The following is a 26,137-nucleotide window of genomic DNA, read 5'->3' as shown; positions in this document are numbered from 1 at the left end:
CCTAGCCCTGTTGTGTAGTATTCCTGAATGTTAAGCAAGTTTGAATGAACTTAGTTTAGTGACAGATCACTCTCACAATGTATGCCAAGTATACTTTGTAGTTAGGTTCATGAGCTGTTGATAAGCTGCAACTGAAGCTGAATTCATAAATCTTTTGACTAGTTGTACCTTAGAAAGACAATTAGTGCTTTGGAAATAATAGAACATAGTTGAGTTTAACATGTCTATAGGAGAATGCATAGCTTAAGCTAGGGTGAATTCAAACCCCTAGTTCTCACCTATTCCATCCATAACATCTTCACTCATCCACCTTCACTGTCCACTTTTATTTTTCTGTTTTCCTTCAATTTTTTCTCTTGTTCCATTGCTGTCTCTACAGCCCATCAATTGTCCACTGTGGTGTTAATAACACCACACAACCTCACTGTTCACTGCCCCTAAGAACAAGTTAGCAAAAGAAGCAAGAAACCAAAAATAGAAAATATTTGCCCACCTTGTCCCTGTGGACAATCCCTGCTTGCACACTTACTGCAACTGACCCTGTGCACTTGCATGTATTGTTTCTGTGACTCTTTTAGAGAGCCACCAATATTGCTAGGACACAGGTTTGCACAAGCTAGTTTTCCAAAGACTTTGAGATGAAATTCAACATTGTGAATAAGAAGGGAGTTTCCTGACCATGTTCCACCAATTACTGAAGAGATGGTATTGTTGTCAACTCTATACCTTTCATCCGAACATGGTAAGAAGGTATTCATGAAAGGATAGAGAATCAATTCCGAAATTACTTGTTTGTTGACTTCAAACGATCTTGTACCAATCACAGTACAAAAAGTACAACCTTCAAAGTTCATTTCATGCATATTGGCATAAAATAGCTTCACAAGGTCCAGAGTTTCCTTGAAAGGTCTTTCATGAATGATACCCCATTCTCGATGCTTCACAAAATTCATATATTTCGTATTCGAAACCTTGACAAATAACATTTCCATGATGGGTTCTTTAATTGAACCGAACTTCATAAGGCATTCATCATTCACAATGTAATTTTGAGAACTTACATCATAGGTGAGACTAGGCATGTTGTCATAATTGATGTTCCTAGTTGTGTGGAGCATATCATTTCTATTTTAACTTTCTCCAATATTGAAATTTCTTCTACCCCTATTAGCCATTGAATCAACAAAGAGAATAAGAATCCACTTACAATCGATATGCCCTGTTGAGTGTTGAAACTCCTTGCTTGAGTTGAATTGGAGCGATTCGATACAAACCCTTTGTTCTTGTTGCAACTTAAGATTGATTGAAGCAAAAATTTCCACTTGAATCGAACATGCAAAAATCACAAGTGAAGAGTTTTTGAACCCTTTTTTGCTGTAGAAGTCTCTTTGTGGTCGGAGAAGATAGAAGAAGAAATATTCCCATTTTTCTTTGTTTTTATCACCAATACAAACGTGTATTCGGATGTGGATACGGATTCAGATATTACCAATAACCAAGTATCTAAACTTGATAAGGGATAGAGAACAATCGGTTCTCTGACCAATATTAGTTTGTCCAGGTTGTGACAACTTAGACATACTAGGTGTTGACATGAAGCTATTTGTCAATGAAATTTCACTTGACAAGTCATGACTGGTTTTACAACCTATATCAGAGTCATTATGTTTTTCAAGAAGGAATTCTTCTGAAGAGTTATAGTGAGAGTCTTCTTGAAGAATATCAGATTCTTCTGAGGTATATTTCATCAAATACTCATGAATGAGTTGATTTCGTCTAGAATTATTATTTTTCTTTGAGTAGTCAAGTTCTTTGAGGAACTCATCAACTTCATTTTGAACTCTACTAGAGTCTTTAAGGATCTTGAGTGTTTTAGATAGTGACTCATCTTCCTTTTGTGCATATATCTCAATCTCATTCTTTAAGTCAGAGAGTTGTTTTTCCATTTCTGCAAATTCAGAAAGTTTTCTATCAACCTTGCTAGAAGCATCTTCAGTGAGATTAAGATATAAGCGACATTCGTCGAATGTCCAAAATTCTTTTGAACAAAGCGACTCAACAATTTCAGTGTTTGACATTCCTTCAAACAATTTTGAGTCATCTGATCTTGGTATTACGTTAACTAAATCATCCTTTGGATTCATTCTTATAGGTTGGATCGCACCAAACACATATTTTTAGATCTTTTCGTGTTTGCCTTCTTTGATACCAATTGAAAAGGGCGAGGGTACCCAAATATACCTCAAGCTAAAACTTTTCCTACCTATAAGTCCTTTCTCCGAAAGTGATTGTCTATGGACTGAGTCGAGACAATACAACTAATCGGTTCACACTTCGTGTGATCGTCTATGGATACGAGATCGAGACAATACAACAACGAAGTATGTTTACTTGATACAAAGGTTCAGACTTAACCAAACACGATAGGATTGCTTATCAAGTAAATAGGAATTAACGTTTGTGTAATTTACTTTAATTATAATAAAACAATTATAATGAGGAATATAAAAGTAAATGACACAACAAGATTTTGTTAACGAGGAAACCGCAAATACAGAAAAACCCCGGGAGCTAGTCCATAATTGAATACTCTCAGAATTAAGCCGCTACACAAAATTACACTAACTTCGTATAGTTGAGACCAAGTAACTAACCCTATAGTTCACCTAGTTCCTTCTGTATTCCCACGCCTACAACTTATAAATAAGTCACGTACTTGGAACAACTCTCTAAGAAAAGGAACAACAAATCTGTTTGGTATCAACTCTATTCAACCAAGTGATATGAGTCGGACAAAGTCTCTTCCGTTTATATCAACATAAACTCCTTCGTCAGGTCCTTAGATCTATCTTATATTCAATCACCCAAAGGTAATCTATTAAGTTTAATCCAACAACATCTTTAATCCGAAGAACCGCGTTGATGCCGATCTACTCAATTAATCAATCCAGTCTACTACAAGGATAAACCGATTATTAATTGGATTCTCTTTTACCGAAACAAGTATTGTGCTTACCAAAGATTAAAAAACCCAAGTCATATCTTCAATATCTTCTTTGTCTTCAAATCTTCTTTAATCTTCAATAAAAACTGCACACAATCACTTGAATCTCTTGTGATCAATCACGCACAGAACGGAGTCTGTTCACAATGGATTATACAAGATCGTATTTAGAACTAACAACAATCTAAAGATCCCTGTCGAAACTATGAACTAGTTTGAGTGAATCTTATATCAGAAGAGAAGATTCTCAAGAATAAAGAAACTAGGTGCAATCAGATTTTAACCGTCGTTAGTCAATCAAATCAATCGAAAACAAAAGATAAATAGCAATTATCTAGTTTCCCACCAACGGGTCGCGCTAGTGCTTCTCATTCCCAAAGAAGACTTTAAACTGAGCGGCCGTAAGATATTTCGCCTAATTAGGTTACTCTCCTCTCCGAATAAGCAGCTACACCAGTAACAACAAAAAAAGAGTAAATCTGTTGTTACGAATGATTAGTTTTCTAGAAAGGAAAACTTCGAGTATTTATAGACAAGGAAGTTTGAACACCAAGGAATTTCCAAAACTGAAAATATTCTCAAGATACTCATTAAAGCACAGATTCAGTTTTCATAATTCCTGGAAATGCTTTGTCCAAAAATAACGATCGAAATCTCTCGGAAATTATAATTAGTAAATGCACATTACTAATTCTATAATTTCCCTACAAAATGAAATTAATAACCTTAATTAAAAGATTCTTAACTTACTTATGTTTCGATCCTGGGATTCTCTTCCCTTAGACGTTAAGGAATATCTTTGAACAATTAAAGAAATAAACATTCACAACACGTGTTCAAAGTTTTTTGACATCTTAACTTTGTAAGTTATCTTTCACACTTACAACCTTGAAACCGATTTTCCACACTTCCAAACAACACCACACCAAATTCAAGGATTAGTAACTAGATTCCGCAACAGCGGAGAATAGTTGCAAAACTTGCAACAGTTTGTTTCTGTTGCGATTCGCAACAGAATTGAGTTGTACGCGTGCGACTTGTGTGCGTGGCTACCCACACTTTGAAGCTGACTCGTTTTCAGCTCATTCACATGCTCGGAATCAGCTTCAAAGATGACTCAGTCTTTATCTTTATCGAGAAACACCTCTCATTCTCTTATCTTATCTTCTCTACATCAAGCTCTACCTCTCATTCTCTTCTCTTCCTCTTTCGTTATCTTCTTTAATTCATTTTCTTTCTCTCTCAAAAAATAAAATCATTCGATCAATGTCTTCAAATCGTTCAAATGAAAACCTAGGTTCTTCATCTACGTTTGTTGCATCTTTGGCTATCGATAAAATTGAAAACAAAAACCTAACCCTAAATTTACTTAAAACATATCTGATGTTTCTGATGAACAGGTAGATCTGGATTGGATAATAATATTTTCCATTATTATTGTATTTCTGATTTTGGGTTGTCGCTGCTGATATTTACGAAAGGGGGTAATCTTATTGATGTATGGTAGACCTAAAGCTTCGATCGATGATTTTCAATCACTTGTGGTGGTTAGTATTATGTGAATATTTTGAGTTATAACTTGTGATTTGTGAACATATAAGCAATTGATAATGTTATTGGTGTTGATAATTTCTTTGCAGGGAGGAAAGAAATTCTCTGCATCATTGTAATCCTAAATTTGAAATGATTAGACATGATGTTGTTGAACCATTGCTGTTGGAAGTTGATCAGATCTATCATTTAGCTTGTCATACTTCTCCTGTTCATTACAAATTCAATCCTGTCAACACTTTCATATCCTTTTTCACATTTTTTTTCTTCTTTCAAAACCTCTTCCTTGAATTGAAGTTTTTGTAAAACAGGGAAATTAGGTTTATGTCAATTTAGGGTTTTTATATAATTTGATGGTTAAGCATCAAATTCAGATAATTTAGAGTTCTTGAATGAATGAAATTGTTGGGTTTGTATCTAATTCGAAATTTTAGGGGTTTAAATAATAATTGGAGATATAAAATGGATGATACTAAGGTAATAGAAATACACAATCGATTGCACCCCTCGCCTGCTTGAGAAAGTATCCACAGATGCATGAGTTGCACCATCTTTTCCATCACCTAAATTAGTATACTATCCACTATTCTCTACCACCAGCTTGTTCTCATACATCCCCATCTTCACAACCATCTATCTCAGACAGTTCAGTTCCACCACTACTTCAATTATGGGTTTACAATCGTGTTTTATGTTCCTTGGTTTAGATAATTGATAACAACTCTTGATAGTGTTGTTTTGTAGGGTGCAAGTAGGAGAAAACTGATGGTGCGCTGTGTGAGGAGATGGTATGATCTTCTGTGTGGATTGTCGGTATGGACGCGAGAAGGTGATATACGAGGTATCTGGTGATGGTGGTAAAGGTCGGAGAGAGAAGTTTTTCTGTTGGTAGAGTTCAGGTCGTGTATCTGGTAATAGAAAGTGATACTAGGTGGCAGTGGACATACAAATGATGTAGGAAGGAACTTCAGGGTAGTGTAAATGTATTATTTGATAACATGATAACCAAAGGTAAAGTTTCTTGCTGCTGTTTTGTAAGTAACCTAAATCTTGTAAACCTTGAACACTCAAGATATAGTTTAACATATGAATCTCATATTATTTCAGCATGTTCCTAAATTGGGAAATTTATTAAACACAAATGTGACTTTTTATGGTGCTCCATTGTTTTTATTCTTCTAAATTCTAAATGATTTTTCAGTTGTAGGAAAGCTCAAGTTCTTGATTCCACTTCTGAATTGCAGCTAGATGGAGGACATAGGAAATTGAGGAAAGAAATAGGTATTGCAGCTGGATTGTCCATTTACTTGTGATTTGTTTTGTTCAGTTTTTATATATGCTGACATGTTTATCTCAGTAGTTTGAGTAATACAATCTCCCAATTTCAAGCTATAGTTGATTTTCACCATGCTGCGAAAACATTAAAGAAATATAAACAGTCTTGATGAGGAGATAAGAGTTAGAACAACCACTGTCAGAAAGGATCATACTTCATATGGTTTGAGGTAGCAATATGTTTCTTCTGTTTCTTCATATGCAACTGGCCTTCTTAGTTATTGTGCTTGGCATTAGTTAGGGTTCTTAACACTGTATACATTTTTGTGTTAGATATTTTATTGTATCTTGAGATCTAGCGTTCCGTGACTTGTTTTTGTGTAGGCTGCAGAATAAGGGTTTTTGGATAGATTTAGAAAGGAAAGGAGTTGGGAGTTGTATACACCCGGTTAATCTAGTTCTGTGGAAGGTATTTTGCATTACCCAATAATGACATTTAATCTTGTGAAATTTGACTTTGGTATTTGAGAAGGTTTTATAGTAATCGTGGATGAAAATGTTGGTGATTCGCAGTACTTGGAAGTAAAGGGTGAATCCATCCATGTTTCTTGGAATTGTGAGATTTTGTGTTTCTTGACCTCAATTTGACTTTTTTAGGTTGAACTTTTTGGGGTTTGTTTGATTACCCTGCAGGTGATTCTCTTCGAACACCAAGTACACAACATATACCTCCTTCAATACTTTTATATCGGTATCTGCATACCACTGTATGAATATAAATTCCAAGAGGAATTGAGATGGATTGATATTATCAAGTTGGAGACAATTAAGGGTAAGTTTTATTTTTATCAACTGGCGCAGAGGTCGAATGTTTTTATGTAGTATTTTATAAGTACGACATTTGATACATCTTATTATAACGTCAAGTGTACAACTTGAGTATGATATTTTATTTTGCTGGTGACTACTTGTTAGTGATAATGGTAAAACTTCTTCCCGCAGTTCCGATGAGAAGTCATGGAAAAGAGAAACAGAATTGTTAGTGAATGTTGTTGGTCATGGTGAAGACAACAGGTTCTGAGGTGCCTTGCATCACTGTTTCGGCTAAGGATGATCTTGATCCTTTTGTACTGTCCATAAAAAATTCAACCAGGGTGCAATATTTATCTCTCTTGCTCTCTTTAAACTCTGTTTTCCGTTGAAATATACTAACTACTTCTGCACTTTTTTTGCTCTTGTAGATATGCTTTAGTGAGATATGGCCATCCTGTCTATTCCAAAATAATGTGTTGATTAACCACTTTGTTGATGTTAAGGATTTGTCCAAAGATCCGGTAAGTTCAGTTCAAACAATTTTGTATCACATACTGGAATCCAATTGGTTTCCGAGCCATTATTGTTCAGTTGGATGAGTAATATATTCCGATTATCCCTTTTGTGCACTTTTTACAGGTTTCTGTTATTCAACCATCTTCCGGGTGTGGACTTTCCATACTTTGTATCTCTTCCCATTTTTATCTATGGGAGGTCATGAATGCTATTTATTGGTTGGGGATTGTTCTAGCAGGTGTTGGAATTATAGGTAATGTAAGTCATAACTATGTAAGCTTTTCCCATATTAAATTTTCATTGAGAACTAGTATCCCCATACATAACGGTAATATGATTCACTTATTATCTAGGAGTGAATCATTGAGTTTATTGCAGTAGGATTTATGCATTTTTCATGATGGCATAGTTTTGTATTTTTCAGGTGTAGGTGTTGGAGGAGATGAGAAAAAGGCTTCAAGCATAAATGCTTTAACTGATGGTTACCATAATCTCCTCGGCAAAGTTCAAGGTTCTTCATTTTATTGTATCCGAAAAACGAATAGTATACTTGTCATTTTTTTTGATACTACACATAAAACTTGTATGGCCTTGGAACTTTTGTAATGTGTGTCTTACTTTTTGTGTATATGGAGTTAATCATTGAATGTTATGGTGAATTAAATTGAAGGAAAAATATTTTATTGATAATTTTGGTGGATTAAGAACCTGATTTTAACTTAATTTGGCTGGTTTTGATAGTCAGGGAAACTTGGTTTTGTTACAGGGAACTGTAATGTTCACATGGTTTTGACTGGTCAAAACCACTATTTTTTTGATGTTGAAAAAATTTCGCAACTGCAGTAGCCTGTTGCGAGAATTGGTAACTCCTGTTTCGCAACTGTTTAAAACTGTTGCGACCATCTAATTTCGCAACAGATAGAAACAGTTGCGACTTTTTGACGTTGCAACAGTTCCAAACTGTTGCGACCAAAAATTTGCAACGGCATTATGGCCGTTGCTTGCAACATCGACTTTCGTAACAGAGAAGAACTGTTGCGACCCTACTTTGCAACTGCCACCTACCGTTTCTAATCACTGAATTTGGTGTAGTGCAAGTTTAGAATTGGTTCATCTGACTTTCAAGAATTATGCGATTGATCAAACCAACATTCAATCACAATCATGGGTTTACGGTTCTACCAAAACAAGTTTCGGTTCTACCTCCATGTGAGTATTGTGCATAGTCACACTAGCTTTCCAAAAATTCGGCTGACTAGGTACTAGGATCGGTTCCCCACATATATATGGTATCTCACTTATATGTGTTGCACATGTCCATAGGATCAGTTCTCCTTTGCCTAAAAACGTGTTGCACATGTCCATAGGATCGATTCCCTTTCTGTTATAAACCTTGTTGCACCCCATACAAGGATCAGTTCCCTTTCATGTAATGCACCTCTTACAAGGATCGGTTCGCCCTTTCCCTTTAATTGGTCAGACATACAAAATCCGATCATACCACAGGTGATTAGTTAAGATCGGTTTTACTAATAAAAGTCATACCAATACATAAGTCAGGCCTTTGTGAATAGTTCTACCAATAACACAACAAATTGTGAGCGGTTATACTCTATCACACATATTGGTTGTTCATAAGATATGCAATGAATAACAAAACCAATAACACCTGTAAATATCCTTTTCGGTTCACAAACAAGTTTATGAACTTACTTCCTTAGAACACATGTAAACATTGTTCCCTAGGATGAAATCCTCACCTCATACCCATAAATAATCACAATAGCATTCAAGTGATTATGGAGATGTCTTATCTACAAAGTTTAATGGTTAAGCAATAAACCTCGTATTATATTCCTTAATACTATGTCTATCTAGAGTTCAAATATGCTTCGCGGTTATGTTTTTAATATGCACGACTTGAAAGATACGTTAAGGAATGAAACAGTTCAAGTCAAATATCACTAACCTCAAGTGGAAGGATGATTTTTGGCGTTGTAACTCCTTTCTTTTTCACATCTTCAAGACTTCACAATACTTGTAATGTCTCATATCCTAATACTTTCAAGCTAACCTATACGAAGTTGACTCTAGTACATAATCAAGCGAATCTTAACATGAGTTTTGATTCACTAAAATATGACAACCAAACTTGACATACCAACGCTTGGTGGGTTCAACCATGCAATGCTCTAACAGTTAACGTATCACAATACTTTGGAAGTTTTGACTCTAAAAAATTTAGAAGGAGGACTTCCTCATCGAGCTCTACTGGCTCAATTGAGAAATTTATGTACCGAAATTAGTAAGGTTCCAGAAGCCTACGCGATCCTAGGCTTCAAGAATAGCCTAAGAAAGACATACCCTATATTCGTCCGAATGTATGAGATGATGCCACCATGATTAGGAAAGTTGAGAGAAATCCTGGAGGACTACATGGCACTGGAGGAACTCCAAGACGGAACCTATAACAGGCTGGTTAAAGGAAACTGTAAAGGGACCAACGTGGTCGAACCACAAAACCCCCAAACACAATCTAGAGGTACAGATCGACCCAACAATGGATCCACACGCTTCGATAAACATCGAAGTGGAGGGTGGAAAGGGCGAGATCAGGCCCAGCAAAAGAAGGAAAAGTTTGTGGACCCGGTCTACACAAAGCTTAACACCCTCATCTCCAAGATCTTTAAGAAGGTCGACGGAAAATACAAGATAAATTTCCCATGGAATAGAGGACAACAACCTCAGTACGCTAAGGACAGAACAAATTTATGCGAATTCCATCAGTTCTATAGCCACCCGACAGACTCGTGCAGAGATCCGAAGAAAATGGTGCAAGACATGATCAACGACGATAAACTCCAAGAGCATATCGCACAACCCGCAACTCAGCATGTGATATTACCACATGTACATCGCTTGTAAATTCCACGCGAGGCACAATATCTGGGGTGCAACACGATATCCCACTCGGCCATTACTGCTCCTATACCTGAAGGAAGTATCACGGGACGAATTCATAAATGAAACTTTGAAGGTGACGAAGTTTTTAGTGTGGTAAAGGAACCACCCATGGAGGAGTGGATGAAACAGCCGAGAAATCACAACGACCCCCAAGTGGTCACGGTGGTCATCGAAATCCCCGAGCATGAAGACGAGGAGGAGAAACCAAAGACGCCACCATGGGCGATGCCCAAGATACTAATCGATGGAGGTAGTTCCGTCGAGATCCTATTCTATGAAACATTTAAGAAAATGGGTCTAAAGGAGAATTTTTGATTCCCTCTATATATAACATATTTGGCTTTACTGGCTCGTCTACCCTCCCCAGGGGTGAGGTAACTCTAGAAATCCGTGTGAGGAAAATATTAACTTTGACCACATTCTGTGTGGTAGATTTAATTTCATCTTACAGTATTATTGTTGGGCGATCCTGGGTCCACGGGATTAAACGAGTCACATCAACATACCACCAGAGGCTAAGGTTTCCAACACCCGACGGAATCGCGGAGATCATAGGAGACTCAGGCGAGGAAAAATATTGCTACAAGATGGAAGTACAAACACTACACCAAATCAAGGATTTGCTTATAGAAAAAAGTGTTACCAAAAAATAGGAGCTAATTTCCCTTAATAATATAAATGGTTATCGATATGGTGTAATATAATTGTGAGAATTTTTCCTAACTCTTCTAATCCATTAGGGAAATTAAATATGCTAACACTTTAAGTCCATTACAATATTTATCCTAACTATTGACATTTTACAATTCATATTTACTTTGTAATCCAAATATTATGTTACAACCATTGCCAACTCTTTCTATTACTATTAAAATGACCAATAAACAAATGACATGTGTCTTTTGGTTCCAGAATTTCGTAACACTATTTCTGTTAGAAAATTTGTTAGTTCTGATACCTAACAAATGGCACTTTCCCGGCCTGACAGGCTCCGGTCGCCGGACCTGAAAATTCCCGAGCGACGACCTGACAGTTTCCGGTGGCCAGACCCGAAAGTTTCCGGTCGCCGGACCTGACGATATTCAGTAACTATAAAATTATTTTTTAAGCTACAACTCATCCACCAAAAATTGAATTCATAAAACTAAAAGGACCGAACACAGGAAATATATATTATGAACCATGATCATTATACACAAGGAGCAGACTCCACATGAAAGTAGTTAAGCAAAACATCACAAATTACAGACTGAAAATGATATAGGTACTCAAGAAGTTTTTAGTTCACAAAAAGGGTGCTCCTCAAAATAAAAATAAGGATATGTTTCCACTGCACAAAAAGTAGTTACTGAAGATGTTTTAATTCATGGGCAGACTCCATAAACTCCATATGAAACACGGGACAAATTACTGATTCATTTGCAACATACTCTCTTAGATAACAGCGATCACCTTGAGGACTGTCAGGTACATCACAGTTACCATCCTCGATGGTTTCAAGACATACCTTTCTCTTCTGGCTGCACTAAAAGTCCCTCACAATGTTCTCCATCTATGACATATACAACATGACCTGTAGCAACAACTTCCATTTTTCTGTTGTAAAGGAGCACAACTTGATTTCCATAGGGATCTTCAACACCACCAGTACCTGGGTTTTTGCTGGAAGAATGTTGGTTTTGTTGCTGTCTTGTCATAACTTGCAGCACAACCTATAATAGACAAAACAGTTAAGAACACAAATTAGATTTTCCACTTGGGAATAATAACTACAATCTATAAAAATTTAAGCATTTATATCAAGAGTATGTCCCACGGAAAAAAGAAAAAGGTGCTTCAAAGCATCCATGAGAACAGACAATTTGAAATGCTAGTGTTCGATATGTACCACTAGTATAACTACAAGCTAGTATTCACATTCAAGCATTTATATCAAAAGGATATCCCAAGTAAAAAGAAAGGTACAACACTATATGTATCTTCAAAGAATCCACAAAAACATACAATTAGAAATTCTAGTGTTTGATATGTACCATCCATAAGTTATCATGCATCTATCCTTTGAAATATAATCGCAACTAACTAATGAACTATCCTAGATTATTGATATTTTAGGAGCATTAAGATATAATAATAAACAAAAACAGAACTTGTAAATCAAAGCTTACATTAGTGATTAGTTCAGTATGCTTTGGCAGTAGAGCCTCATCCATATGATCAGTCCTTGGTGCATTACTGGTTGGGTTTGTGTTTGCATCCATAACCGCAGTCGCAACACTCGCGTATAAGGCTTGCTTCTTCGAGACAAGTGGAGAATAACCCAACAAACCAGCTCTGCATTTTCCAGGTCCAAAGACTTCAGCAATCTCATCATTCTCAAAGTCTGAAGTGGATGCCAATCCTGCATTGATTAGGTCCTGCCTCCTAGATCTAGCGGCCTTTACTTGCTCCTTTTAACATACATTGAACAACATGTGTTAATTTCAGAAGTAAATATGTAAAATACAAGCTTCATTCAACCTGACCAACTATACTCACATATTTTTCAACAGCCGAAGGATTTACTATTCCATATTTCCCAACATGACCATTCATCCAAGCAAGTCCTCGTGCAGACTCAGCTACCAAACCTTCCTTTTTATCCTGTGCATAACATTATATGGATAATTATAAATAATTAACATTAAACTAGTGTCAGAATGCAATATGATGTACGTACGAGCTTCTGGATTTTATTTGCATACAACTCTTGACTACATGGATAAGTATGAACAATTAATATTAAACTAGTGTCAGAATACAATATGATGTACTTACGAGCTTGTGGATTTCATTTGCGTACGATTCTCGGCCACATGTGTGATGTATGGTCCTTTTCTTTTGATTTTCTGCATTTTTGGTGTGCTTTTCTTTAACACCAGGTTTGCTCTCATTCTCGACAAAATTTTTCCAACAATCGAAGTCATAATCACCAGGGCATGCATCTAACTTCTCTTGCATGGTGACCTTGCCTAGGAGAGGACCAGTTCTTAAATCATGTTTAAATGTCCTGAACTTCTGTGGAAGAGACCCCATAATAATATACTTGGCCAAATGATTTGGCACATTGACCTCAAATTCTTGCTGAAATAAACAATTTTCAAGTCAGCAAATCAACAGGATTCATCAAGCATTCATTCATAAATGTAACTCAAAATAACCAGAATAGAAGAGAGAAAAAAAGTATGGATTACATACCAACAACTTATACCACACATTTTCCTTGTAGTTCTCTGGAACCTGCCTCCAATCCACATATTTGACTAAACAATAGACGCGGACAAGTTTGCCAGCCGGAGTAGCTAACTTGTTTGCATTGTCACCTACAGGTACCCCATACATGTTCACCGTTACCATCAACTTTGGCTTAGAAACAACATTAGCTTCAGCGGTTGAAGAACTATAGGCAGTACCACTTGTTTGTGGTGAAGAAACATTTGTATGTTCATTGTTAGAGGCTTCAATAGTTTCCATCTGCATTCAAAACAAAGAAAAACTATAAGAACCATAAACCGTAGACCTTATCAGTACCATAAAATATAAGTAAATGAAGGAAAATAAAACAGAAGATTGAAACCTAAACACAAGCATATCAATACCATGAGACAGTCTAAAAATAAAAACAGATACATAAAATCTCGTTGTTCATAACTTGCTGCAGAACAAGAAAACTTTGATAAGTTTACAATAGGACTTGCTGCAGAACAACAAATAATGAAGAGGTCAAAAGATTAAAACCCCTTTTCAAAAGAAAAAAAAGAACCCAAAATCAAACAGAATCACAAAACCAATTTTCCTCAAACACTACCACTAAACATAGTAGATCCATAGGTTCACAAAATTAGCTCAAATCATACAAAAAATAAATAGAAAAAGAAACCAATGTTGCATACGAAAAAGAAAACAAACCAATCAATTCTACAGAGAGAAGGAGATTCAGAGGTAAATCCAAAGATTCTTCAACATGAACTTCCAAAACTCGCCCCCAAAAAACTGAAATAGAAGTAGAGAACAATCTAAGAAAAAGATAACAAACCCAAAACCATTCAAATTAACTGAAATAGAAGGAGATTCAGAGGTAAACCCAAAGATTCTTCAACATGAACTTCCAAAACTCACCCCTAAAAAACTGAAATAGAAGTAGAGAACAATCTAATAAAAAGATAACAAACCCAAAACCATTCAAATTAACTGAAATAGAAGGAGATTCAGAGGTAAATCCAAAGATTCTTCAACATGAACTTCCAAAACTCACCCCCAAAAAACTGAAATAGAAGTAGAGAACAATCTAATAAAAAGATAACAAACCCAAAACCATTCAAATTAACTGAAACCCTAAAATCTTAATATCAAAACCCCAAAACCATTTTTTAACCGAACAGAAAACCTAAAATCTTAGTACCAGAAATTGATAATATGAAACATTGAAACTGATATTAGAAATTGATGATATGAAATTAATACTAAACTGAAACTGATAATATGAAAATCTTCTTCTCACAAAATTAATAAAACTAAACTGAAACCGAAATCCTAACATCAAAATCTTCATATCAGAATTTGATGATATGAAACTGAAACAAAAAAAAAAGATCACGAAATCACCTTAAGAGAGGTAGCGACGATGAGAACTGATGTGAAAGATAGACAGACTTCAGAGAAATAAACCCTAAGTTGATAGAAAAAAATAAAATCAAGTCTTGAGACAAGATTATATAGAAAAGAGAAAAGAGATTTGAAACCATTCTAAAATTTAGAGTGATTTGGCGGAAGATTTAGGGGGGAAACGAAATTTGGTGAATTTTTGGAGCGGGAGAAGAAAAAAGTAGGGGAAAATTTTGGATTTCGTTGTTTCTCATGAACTTGATAAGTTTGGTGAATGAAAAGAAATAGGTGTGGTCGTAATTAGAGCCACGTTAACAATTTAATAACCGTTTATTTTTTTACCCCTAATCAATGGTCAATAGTCCTCTTATGTGCTCATACGGATTCAATGAAATGAAGGGTTAAATATCAAGTGTTTTGTCATACGGATTGCAAAATCAACGGTTCAAAATTAGACACAATTTTTGAGATAAAATTTTTGTATTACTAAATCGGAAGATTTCGAGTCACTAATCAGTTTCTAAGACGCGAACCGACTTTGTTATAACTTCGGTTATTTCGTCAGGTAAAAACACAAGCTTGTGTTTTAAGGACGTTATTCTATTGAGATTCACTTGTCTAAAGCAAATAGGTTTTAGATAACAAGATCAATCTAAATGGACGTTTGGGAATCCATTTTTGAAACGAGATTGAGGAAATGGAAACAAGTGCACAGAATCGGAGGATTTCGAGTCACTAATCAATTTCTTATACATTAATTCAATCTTGTTTTAAACTCCGGATATTTCGTTGGATAACAACACAAACTTGTGTCTTCAGAACGTTATCAGATTGAGATACACTTATCTAAACCAAATAGTAGGTTTTAAAGAACAAGGTCGATCTAAATGGATGTTTGGGAATCCATTTTTAAAACAAGATTGAAGAAATGAAAGTAAGCGCACATAATCAGAAGATTTCGAGTCACTAATCAGTTTCTAAGACACGAATCCGACTTAGTTATAACTTCGGATATTTTGTCAGGTAAAAATACAAGCTCGTGCCTTAAGGACGTCGACATTATCAGATTGAGATTCACTTGTCTAAACCAGATAATAGGTTTCAGATAATAAGGTCAATCTAAACGGATGTTTGGGAATCCATTTTTGAAACGAGATTGAGGAAATGGAAACAAGTGCACGGAATCGGAGGATTTCGAGTCACTAATAAATTTCCGATACACGAATTCGATCTTGTTTTAAACTCCGGATATTTCGTTGGATAACAACACAAACTTGTGTCTTCAGAACGTTATCAGATTGAGATACACTTATCTAGACCAAATAGTAGGTTTTAACGAACAAGGTCAATCTAAATGGATGTTTGGGAATCCATTTTTAAAACGAGATTGAAGAAATGAAAGTAAGCGCACATAATCGGAAGATTTCGAGTCACTAATCAGTTTCTAAGACACGAATCCGACTTTGTTATAACTTTAGATATTTTGTCAGGTAAAAACACAAGCTCGTGTCTTAAGGACGTCGATATTATCAGATTGAGATTCACTTGTCTAAACCAAATAGTAGGTTTCAAATAACAAGGTCAGTCTAAATGGATGTTTATGTTTGGGAATCCGTTTTTGAAACGAGATTTTGAGAAAATGGAAGCAAGTGCATGGAATCGGAGGATTTCGAGTCACTTATCAATTTCTGATACACGAATTCAATCTTGTTTTAAATAACAAGGTCAATCCAAATGGATGTTTGGGAATCCATTTTTGAAACGAGATTGAGGAAGTGGAAGCAAGTGCACATAAACGAGACTGTAGCATTAATATTATGTAAAGAGATTGTAGGATTTGGAGTCACTAATCAATAACTAAAACAAAAAGAGATTGTAGTATTAATATTATGATATAGCAGGAATGTAAAGTAGAATGTCAGAATTTCTACTTCCACTCCATGACCATACATACATAGCCGGATCTTTCGGTTTCTTAGGTAGTGTTCTGTACTTTAGTTAAGTCGCGACAAAATTTCATGCTCCTAATGGACTCACCATCTCCTGCACGAAGACATAAAAGGAAGCTCCATTAGAGTTTAGTTAAGATAAACTGCATTCTCTTAACATTAAACGGATGCTTATTCAAAGGTAAACTGCATTCTCTTAACATTTTCTTAACAAGCCAATCACTAATCTCTATATGCCTAGGCAGTTTCAAAACCAAACCAGTTACAGATCACTAACCATGATTGCCAAAATCAAAGAAGATTGGGGTATAAAAATATGTCATCAAAATGCATTTACTGAACTCTGGTTGGTTACAGTTGGTTCAATCCAAAGGTTACCTGTTTGATGCAAATGATTCTAGGTTCTTCATCAGAAATTACACTGGCTATGCTCGCCTTCTTGGCACCACTCTTGGCCTCTTCGCACCATAAACATTAAGCAAACAATCCAAATGGGGTTCATCGACAAGAACATTTTGAAAGCTGCCGGGACTAGGCTTCTCAAGATCGTCTACCTTTATCGTTAACCCCTTTAGTGAAGGAATAACAACCCACTGATCAGGTCTTTTCAAATCTTTGGAGTAAAAGACCTGGCTTGCCTCTTCAACTAGAATTTCCGGTTCGTCATATATTTTACTGGAACTTTTCATACTGTTCAACTTTACCAAAACCAGATTGGAATCTGGACAAATTTTGATTCCACTGCCTACCTTCACCCAGTCACAGTAGAACACAGTCTCATAAAAAGTGGTATAGTCCAATTCTAGGATTTGGTTGATCACTCCATACCACTTTGATAAGTGAGTTTCAGGAGATGTATCACCTTTGTTCCTCCTAAACGTGGTTTATGCCTCTACGCAGACACCACTATCTTGGGTATCACGGTCTTCTTCATAAGATCTAGGAGAAAACACAAAACAATTTACGCGATATTTTATATACTCTGTCGCTCCAACAGGACCTTGTGCCAATCTCCACAAAACCGAATCTGTTTTTTTCTCTTTCACTAGCTATACAAAATGAAAATAACAACAGCCAACCAAACATTAGATTAAAACTAAGGCTTCCGTTGGAGAGAAACTAATTTCACGCTTAGCATTTCAATTTTCCATATAAGGTTTCCTTATCAGTATAATCTAAACAAGATACATAGAAGCCATACCTTTTCAACCAACCATGGAATGAACTTTGTTTGTGTTTCTACCTCATCAACCGTGACCTCCTTACCAGTAGAATCTAAGATCGGTAAGAGGGTGTCACAGAACTCCCTACAAATAACATAAATCATATCAACATTCAAGAAACATTTTATTTACCTCTCATTAGTGAATTTGAAGAAAAATATACTATGCAGCAAAAACATACCTATAATAGGCGTCAAGACCCGAAGGATTTAATCGAAAGAGTACCCACCTATGTATTTGTACAAACTGTACATTGGTTAGGGTCACTTTTTTATCTTTAAGCATAGAACCCACATCACTGAACTCCGCATCTGGTCTTAAAAAGGCTTCCCAAGTAGCTTTGTGATTTCCATCGTTTGCATTTGGCATGCACTCCATCGCACCCATAACAGACTCTTGTAAAAGACGGGACACTGAAATAGACCCTTCAATGAATCTTTTGTTATTTGGTATGTTTTTGCAGTCCTTCATTGCCCTGTTTCAGTTGCACATGTATATATCAGCAAAATAAAAGATTAGGTATATACCTAACATAACCAACACCACATAACTAAATGAACAATTCACCTTTCAAAAGGATACATCCACTGAAACCTGACGGGTCCACAAATCAAAGCCTTATCTGCCAAATGAACCATATTGTGGATGCAGATATCAAAAAAGGAAGCTGGAAAGTACTTCTCAAGCATACACATTGCTTCGGCAACCATGAATCGAGCCTTTTCGAGATCACTTTTACACAAGACTTTAGAACACAAAATTCTGAAATACAAGCTGATTTGGTGAAGTGTTGTTCGCAACTCTTTGTGACGAGGAAAAGCATGTTGAAGTAGAACTGGAAGCAAATACATCATAATGACGTGATAATCGTGTGATTTCAAGCTACTGATACTCAGCGTTTTCATATTAACATTGTTGCTAATGTTCGACGAGAAACCAGTAGGAAGTTTTAGGTCTTTAAGAATCTTGCAGAAATCAAACTTTTCTTCTTTGCTCAGAACAAACACTGGTGTTGGTTTTACATCAGCTCCAGTAATACGATTTTTTGTAGTCCACTGTCCACAATGAAGACCTAGCTTCTTTAACTATTCCCGTGCATTCCATGAACTCATAGACTTATTATTATGATCGAATATTGTCTCCATTATGTGTTCCATAACATTTTTTTCGGTGTGCATTACATCAACACAATGCCGTAAATAGACCATATGATAGACTTCAAGATCCCACCAAATACACTTCTTGTAGAATGCACCAGTGACTTGATTATCTTCTTCAAGAACGTTGTCATTATCAGGATCGTATCTCTTTACTAATTTTCTCTTTACTAACTTACATGTGTGTAATCCACAAGAGATAATTTTTCTAATGACTCCTCTCTAGTCAGTCGCTTTGGAGCAAAGTTAAACTCATCTGTACTCAGACCCAAGTGCCACCCTTTTTTCTAAATGGATGGCCAGTCTTAAGGAATATCCTATAATTAGGATAGACCTCCTTATTACCATAAGGCAAATGAACACTTCTTGTCTTGTCGGCACAACAAACACAAGCAAAATAACCATGAGTAGTACATCCGGACAAAACACCTTGTGCTGGCAAGTCATGAGTCCCTCACATTAGGCAAGCTCTAAGTAGAAAGTATTCCTTTCTGTGGGCATCATAAACTTTTCATTCCATTCTCCCAAAAGTCTTTCAGTTCATCTACTAGTGGTGGTAGAAACACATCTATGTCTTGTCCAGGCGACTTTCTCCCTGGGATCAACAACGACATTATTTGAAACTCAGATTTCATGCACAATGAAGGTGGAAGATTATACATCACCAAAATCACAGGCCAACAAATCCAGCTTAAATTCTGCGTACCATGCGGATTGAACCCATCGGTTGAAATTCCAAACCACACATTTCTTCCCTCCTTTGCGAACTCTGGAAATTTCTTTTTCACTAAAGCGCACTGATGTGAATCTACCGGATGACACATGTACTCACTAGAAACTTCAGCTCGATCATGCCATGTCATTTCTTCAGATATCGAAGGTGTACTATAATATCTCTTAAGTCTTTCTCCAACGGGAAAGTGTCTCAGCACCATCGAAGGTTCCTTTGTCTGCTTTGGCCCAAATTTCCCTTGTTTGACCTTGAATCTTGGTTCTTTACATTGCGGACAGCTTGTTGCATCTTCATGCTCCTTATAGTACAAAATACAATGATTTGGGCACGCATGAATAGCCTTACATTTCATACCCAGACCTAACATAATTGACTTCATCTCAGTATATCTACTGGGCATCGTGTTTTTTTCTGGTAGCCATACCTTTATCATTTCCAACAATTTGGTCACACAATTACCTGATATTCCAAACTGTTTCTTTATATTCTGCAGCTCCACGATCGCCGAGAGTGTACTGACCTTGCCTTCACAAGTAGGATACAATTTCTGTTCAGCCAATTTTTTGTACTTTTCGTATCGTTTTTGCGCATCTGGTTCAAACTCAAATGGTTCCTCATTATCATCCTCTGTCCCATTCGCATCATCGATGAAAACACCACCACCATTCCTTCCATGAACTTCAAATGCAGCATCAATAAAAGGAGTCAAATCTGGAAATACATCTTCTCTAACTTGCTCATTAGAAACACTCTCTACTGGATTACTCATTGCACTATTAACCGGCAGCTGCTTCTCACCATGAAGGACCCATGTGATACACGTCTTGTCGATACCATACCGGTACAAATGCTGTTGCACTTTCTTAATATCGAGACGACCCCCATTTAGACATCTAGAACATGGGCAAGGACGAATGGTTTTCCAAAGACCATATGTAGATGTATATTGAATGAAATTTTTTTACCCCATCTTTGTATACTTTACCAAACCTATCATTCTCAAACATCCAAGACTTATCCACTTCTCCCGGCATTCTGAAAGTTAAATTCACCACGTTAGCCAGTTCCGCTCACCCAGGAATGCCAGGTTCCGATCACCTGAAAATCCATACTTTCAAATTCAAATTTCTAGAGTGAAAATTATTATAACAATATTATTCGTGAAACTAAAAATAACAACGAAATGAAATACAAACATTGTTCATCAGTGGATTTCCTTAGGCTTAAAATTGACAAAAAAGAAGTTCGTACATGATTTCCAAACTACCATTCTGATCAAAATGGAGGATATTCTAAACCTAATTTATAATGCCCATATCATAATTCATAATGTGGACAATAGTCAATACGTAGGAGCATGAGAGGTATCTAATGTCAAAAGATAAAGAAACTCTGTGTATGCTAGTATTAGAAAGCAGTACTAAACTATGTGTCTGATCTACAAGTCTTGTGTTTTAAGTTTAAGTTGTGTGAGATAAAGAGTGAGAGGATCAAAACATCAAATGTAATTACCAGGTAAGGCAACCAGTATATATAGATCTAAACCACAAATACACAGTAACTAATAGATAAAAATTAATCTATTAAATCATGTGGACACAACAAGGAAAACAAAATTAACTCAAATTATCAACACAATTAGGTAAACCCCATTTGATCATCATAAAATTGTCCCACTTTTTCTCCAAACATGTCATTTCCCCTGGACGACAAGCCATAATATATAAGAAAACCAGTCCTCCTTATAATTAAACTCGCATCCACAAACTTTCAACTATGGAATTCATTGTATTTCAATTTTAGTACACATCCATTACAAGGATTCCATCTCGCTAACCAGGTATACTATCCCTAAATTTCTACACAGTGTACCATTGTTTTAGTTCATTTTCAAGTAAGAAAAAAGAACAAAAACACATCTTTATCACAGGATTGAAAGTTACATAAGTAAAATTTCAAAAGTTTTCAGTAAAGGTTCAATTCTCATTTAACCTAAAATTAATTTGTCTGTAGTTGAAGATTCATGTCTAAATCAAACCCCAGACACCAATCCTCAAATTCCTCAATACCCATCCTCAAATTCCACAAGAAAAATACCAAATCTATTCCAAACATCACTTTAATCATTAATTTTTAGATACCAAAAATCAAAAATCCTAATTTGAAAACCAAAGATTAGAAACAAATATAGCCATAGATTTTGAAAGATGTCTCACCAGTAACTGATAGTACTCAAATCCTCATAATCAAAATCCTTCCGGACGCCTGTGATTATTGTAAATAACAGAAAATTAATGAGAAATGAGAATGAAAGAAATGAGAAATGAGAAAGAAAGAGAGGTAATGAATTTTCCTCTCTGTCGGCCGGGTCTTTTGGGAGAAAATAGCCAAGTTAGGATTCGGTTCCCATATCATTTTGGTTCCAGGATATAAGTTTCAAGGTTCTAGAATTTAAATTGGTTCCAAACAAATTATTTTTTATTAAATCATCAATTTCATTTTACATTTTCTAAATTTAAAGATAAATCATTGTGTTAGCTATGCCTTAGTGTGTTACTAATGAAAATGATAAACAATTATAACCATGGGGTTCATTTTGGTATACATCCAATTTTGGGTAGAAATAGTTCCAACAGTGATTTAGTATAAAATGTGTTAGATACGAATAACTAATAATCTTATACTTTGGATAGTTATTTAGTTTTTATGAATTAATTCATAAATATGGTAACTATTACATAATTTGCTAACTTTTTATATGGGTTACTAGAGTTATAATGGATCATTTGAGTTACCAAAATAAAATTAGTTAGGAAACATATTGTTAGTAAAATCTAGATTTGGTGTAGTGAAAATAGAGAGAATATGATCAATTCCCCGAAAGCCAAGAAGAAGATGGCTAAACATGCCAAGAACCAAGGAGAAATCGATGCTTACATAGAAGAAACAAATGAAGCAAGACGCTCGGACGAGGCACTAGTCCAGACTTCGGACATACCAGTGAAGCCCTTGTAGCAATTATAAAACCTCTCTGATATTGGAGAGCTGAAGTCAAATTTCTCGGTCTCTGAGCCTGCAAAGGAAGTAAATATAAGGACACCCAATAATCCCGACATAGTCAAGATCGACACCCCCCCTTGATAAGGAGGATGAGGAAAAATTAATCTGAGTATTGAAAGAATATTCTGATGTCTTCACGTGGCGTATGAAAGATATGCCGAGGATAGACCCAGAAGTTTGCTGTCATCACTTAAAAATCAATCCAAAACACAAACCCGTCAGGAAAAAGATGCGGAAGGTGGCACCATAATACCACGAGGCTATTCAAAACGAACTAAGAAAAATGTAGGCGTCAGGTGTTATCCGAGAAGTACAATATCCAATTTGTATATCGAACATGGTGATCGTACCAAAGAAGAACGGATGAGTAAGAATTTCATCGACTTTAGCGATCTTAATAAAGCATGTCCAAAAGACAGCTTTCCGTTACCTAACATTGACCAGCTTGTGGAAGCCACATTTGGATATGGGATGCTATTCTTAATGAATGGATATTCAGGTATAATCATATTTCCATCGTCGAGGAGGATCAGGAACATACCGTATTCTTCACTCCACGAGGTCTCTACTGTTACACTAAGATGCTATTAAGACTAAAAAATGCTGGTGCAACTTACCATAGAATGGTGGAAAAAATGTTTGACAGTTGGATACACAAAACCCTAAAGGTATATGTGGATGACATGCTCGTCAAGAGCAAACTCCCACAGGATCATGCTAATGTGCCTTTGGGATCACATCAGAAAAAATCTTAGGATACTTGGTTACAAAGCGAGGCATCGAAGTCGATCCGGCAAAGGTGCAATCCATACTAGAGATGCCCTCGCCGGCCACAGTCAAAGACGTCCAAAGATTAAATGGACAAATGGCAGCCTTGGGAAGGTTCATATCTAGGTCGTCCAATAAATATAAGGATTTCTTCAACACTCTAAAAAAGGGTGAAAGATTCTCATGGAGTATCGAGTGTGAAGAAGCCTTCCAAAAAATTAAATAACACTTGGATACTTTGATAATCCTACAAAAGCCCAACCCAGGAGAGAATCTCTACATATATCTATCGGCGACGAACACCTCGATCAGTGCAGTACTTACTCGCATAGATGAAGAAGTAGAAAAACTAATCCATTTCATAAGAAAAACTCTGATCTCCGCAGAGAAAAACAATTCAAAAATTGAGAAAATCGTGTTATCTTTAGTATATGCGATTGATGAGTGCCAAATAATGTATATATTTATCCCTTTTTGTTGGCATGTTAACTCATCTTTTATGCATTAATTCTACATTTTATCCCATATTCTGTATTTTCATTGTTTTCAAGAATAAATATTTTTATTAATTAATTTTGCATTTTTAGGTAATAAATAAAGTTCGGATGAGTCGCGGAGCGAAAAGAGCAGAAAAATAGTGAAAAGCCGGGAGAAATTACGCAAGGAAGCCGCGAAGAATGGTGCGCACAACCTCATTTTCTACACACAAAAACGCCTCCGTTCTCAGCCATCAGATCAGTTCTCAGAAGCATCCGACGGTCGCTCCTTCATAGATCATCAAAATCTGAAGTCTCTGCCAAGCACCACAGCGCTGAAATTCCAAGCCTTCAGATTAGATGGTAGTTGAATCCAACGGTCGCTCCCTTGCTGTTCATCAACGTTTGATATCTCCGCCTTACACTACAACACCTAACCCCATCTAGAGCCGTTAACTTCGTTGTATCAAAAAATCTGACGGTCGCTACCAACCTCATCAGGAGGAACCATCCGATCCACCTACCAGCTTCACATCCCACGGCCCATCTCACGAAACATCATCTCTTGATGGACCCGCCTCACACCCTAGCGACCGAGCACCTACACCCCAAACAAACACACCCTTCTCCCAAACCATCGAGCCCCTCTCCTCCATCACCTCCCTCTGCAGAGACACCATGTCGCCACCACCTTCTCCACCTCTGCCACCAACTCACTGCCACCACCACACCTCCACCATCATCACCCTATCACCCAACAACCAAAACCCATCTCCCCCTAGCCCTCTAGTTCCCTATTTTCTCACTTTTTCACGCTTCTCTGCCTGAAACCCTAGGCGTCAAAAACTGATGAATTAGGTAACCTAGAGTTGCAATTGGCGCATGAGAAGAGGTCAGGGAGCAATTACAAAGCATGGGTCGACGATTTCAAGGATCAATTTCAAAGAAATTAGGTAAACCTAATTCAACTGATTTTTGGGGAAGAACCCTAATTTTGTAGTTCTGAGAAATTTGGGTCTGTGGGTATAAATATGTATTGTGGGATTGGTGTAGAAACTTTATGCTTGGATTAGCCTGCATCCAGGACTCTCATGTCCTGTTAATGTTAATTGTTATGCTTAGGATGCTCCTGTTAAAATTGTTTGTCTCCTGTTATGCTTAGGATGCTCCTGTTATGTTGTAAAAATTGTTTGTCTCCTGTTAAATGTGCTCCTGTTAAAATTGTTATGTGCTTGTTTTAATTTCATGTTTTAACTTCCAATCAATTCCTGTCAAAGTTGTTGCTCACTGTCAGTTAAATGTTCACTATCATGTTTAAACTTGCTGTTAGTTTGATGGAATGCTAGGCTAGATATCTGTGAAGCATTGATGTGATTGTGCAATGGAAGAAATCAGTGCTCATAGCAAGCTGATTTTCTTGCCATTCCTTGTGTATGCTTAGGTTGCACTGTTGATTGAGCATTGGGAGAAATTAGTGCTCACTAGTGACAATGAGCAAGCTAATTCTCTTCCCATTCTTTTAGTATGCCTGTATTCTTGCCTTAGTTTTGCTCCATTTCAGTTTTTCCACATCCCTGCCCTTGGCCTTAGGCCTTGGTTAACTTGCTTTGATCTTTGCTGTTGCCCTGTTGTGTCTTCCCTTTTGTTGCTGTTCAGTTACCCACTGCCTCTGCCTTGTTATTCTTGCTGCATTTTATTGCTTGTACATTCTGTTGCTGCCACCTCTTTCTCTTGCACTTGCCCTCCTTGTGCTGCTGCTGCAGTACTGCTTTCTTTTCTTGGCCCCGTGCACTGCTTGTGCAGCTGCTGCTGCAACCCATCTGCCATTTCTCCACTGCTGCATTGCTGTTGCTGTTGTCTGCTGCAGCTCCATTCTCCTGCTGCAGCTCCACTCTCCTGCTACAACTCTGCTGCCACTTCTTCTGCTGCTGCTTTCCTTCCCCTGCAGCTGCTGCTGCTGCCCTTCTGCTGTGCAGTCTTGCTATTGCTGCTGCCTGCCAAAGC

The 26,137-nt window shown here is 36.7% G+C and overlaps 1 protein-coding gene and 1 long non-coding RNA gene across 14 annotated transcripts; one reads left to right on the top strand and one right to left on the bottom strand.

The window, feature by feature from the left end:
* Positions 1-4,185: 4,185 nt before the first annotated feature.
* On the top strand, positions 4,186-7,849 carry LOC113279148. Of its 10 annotated transcripts, none has more exons than XR_003325651.1 (10): positions 4,186-4,551; positions 4,645-4,670; positions 5,300-5,566; positions 5,757-6,060; positions 6,215-6,299; positions 6,524-6,662; positions 6,833-6,984; positions 7,072-7,164; positions 7,283-7,412; positions 7,584-7,849. It is a non-coding gene; the product is annotated as an uncharacterized LOC113279148 (long non-coding RNA). The 10 variants fall into 10 exon arrangements; XR_003325652.1 differs by having other exon boundaries at positions 4,645-5,566; positions 5,800-5,836; positions 5,916-6,060; XR_003325644.1 differs by having other exon boundaries at positions 4,645-5,566; positions 5,757-5,836; positions 5,951-6,060.
* Positions 7,850-16,553: 8,704 nt separating this feature from the next.
* LOC113279134 lies at positions 16,554-22,172 on the bottom strand. 4 transcript variants are annotated; one of them, XM_026527847.1, is made up of 7 exons: positions 22,046-22,172; positions 19,803-20,927; positions 18,507-19,691; positions 18,121-18,414; positions 17,918-18,023; positions 17,095-17,765; positions 16,554-16,810 (listed from the first exon to the last, which is right to left on the bottom strand). In XM_026527847.1, exons 3-6 carry the CDS (start codon positions 18,842-18,844, stop codon positions 17,601-17,603), a joined length of 903 nt encoding a protein of 300 aa, XP_026383632.1. In that variant the 5' UTR covers positions 18,845-19,691; positions 19,803-20,927; positions 22,046-22,172; the 3' UTR covers positions 16,554-16,810; positions 17,095-17,600. The 4 variants fall into 3 exon arrangements, with proteins under 4 accessions (XP_026383632.1, XP_026383623.1, XP_026383627.1 ...); XM_026527842.1 differs by having other exon boundaries at positions 18,169-18,414; positions 18,507-20,927; XM_026527838.1 differs by having other exon boundaries at positions 18,507-20,927.
* Positions 22,173-26,137: the final 3,965 nt, after the last annotated feature.

The sequence above is a fragment of the Papaver somniferum genome, chromosome 1 (genome assembly GCF_003573695.1).
Source record: "Papaver somniferum cultivar HN1 chromosome 1, ASM357369v1, whole genome shotgun sequence".
NCBI lineage: Eukaryota > Viridiplantae > Streptophyta > Magnoliopsida > Ranunculales > Papaveraceae > Papaver > Papaver somniferum.
The sequence above is the reverse complement of the archived record's forward strand: the minus strand, read 5'-3'. Positions and strand labels throughout refer to the sequence as shown.

What these genes read in the sequence shown, in the direction of transcription:
- LOC113279134 (XM_026527838.1), bottom strand. Translation starts at nt 20,598, where the DNA reads ATGAGTAATCCAGTAGAGAGTGTTTCTAATGAGCAAGTTAGAGAAGAT.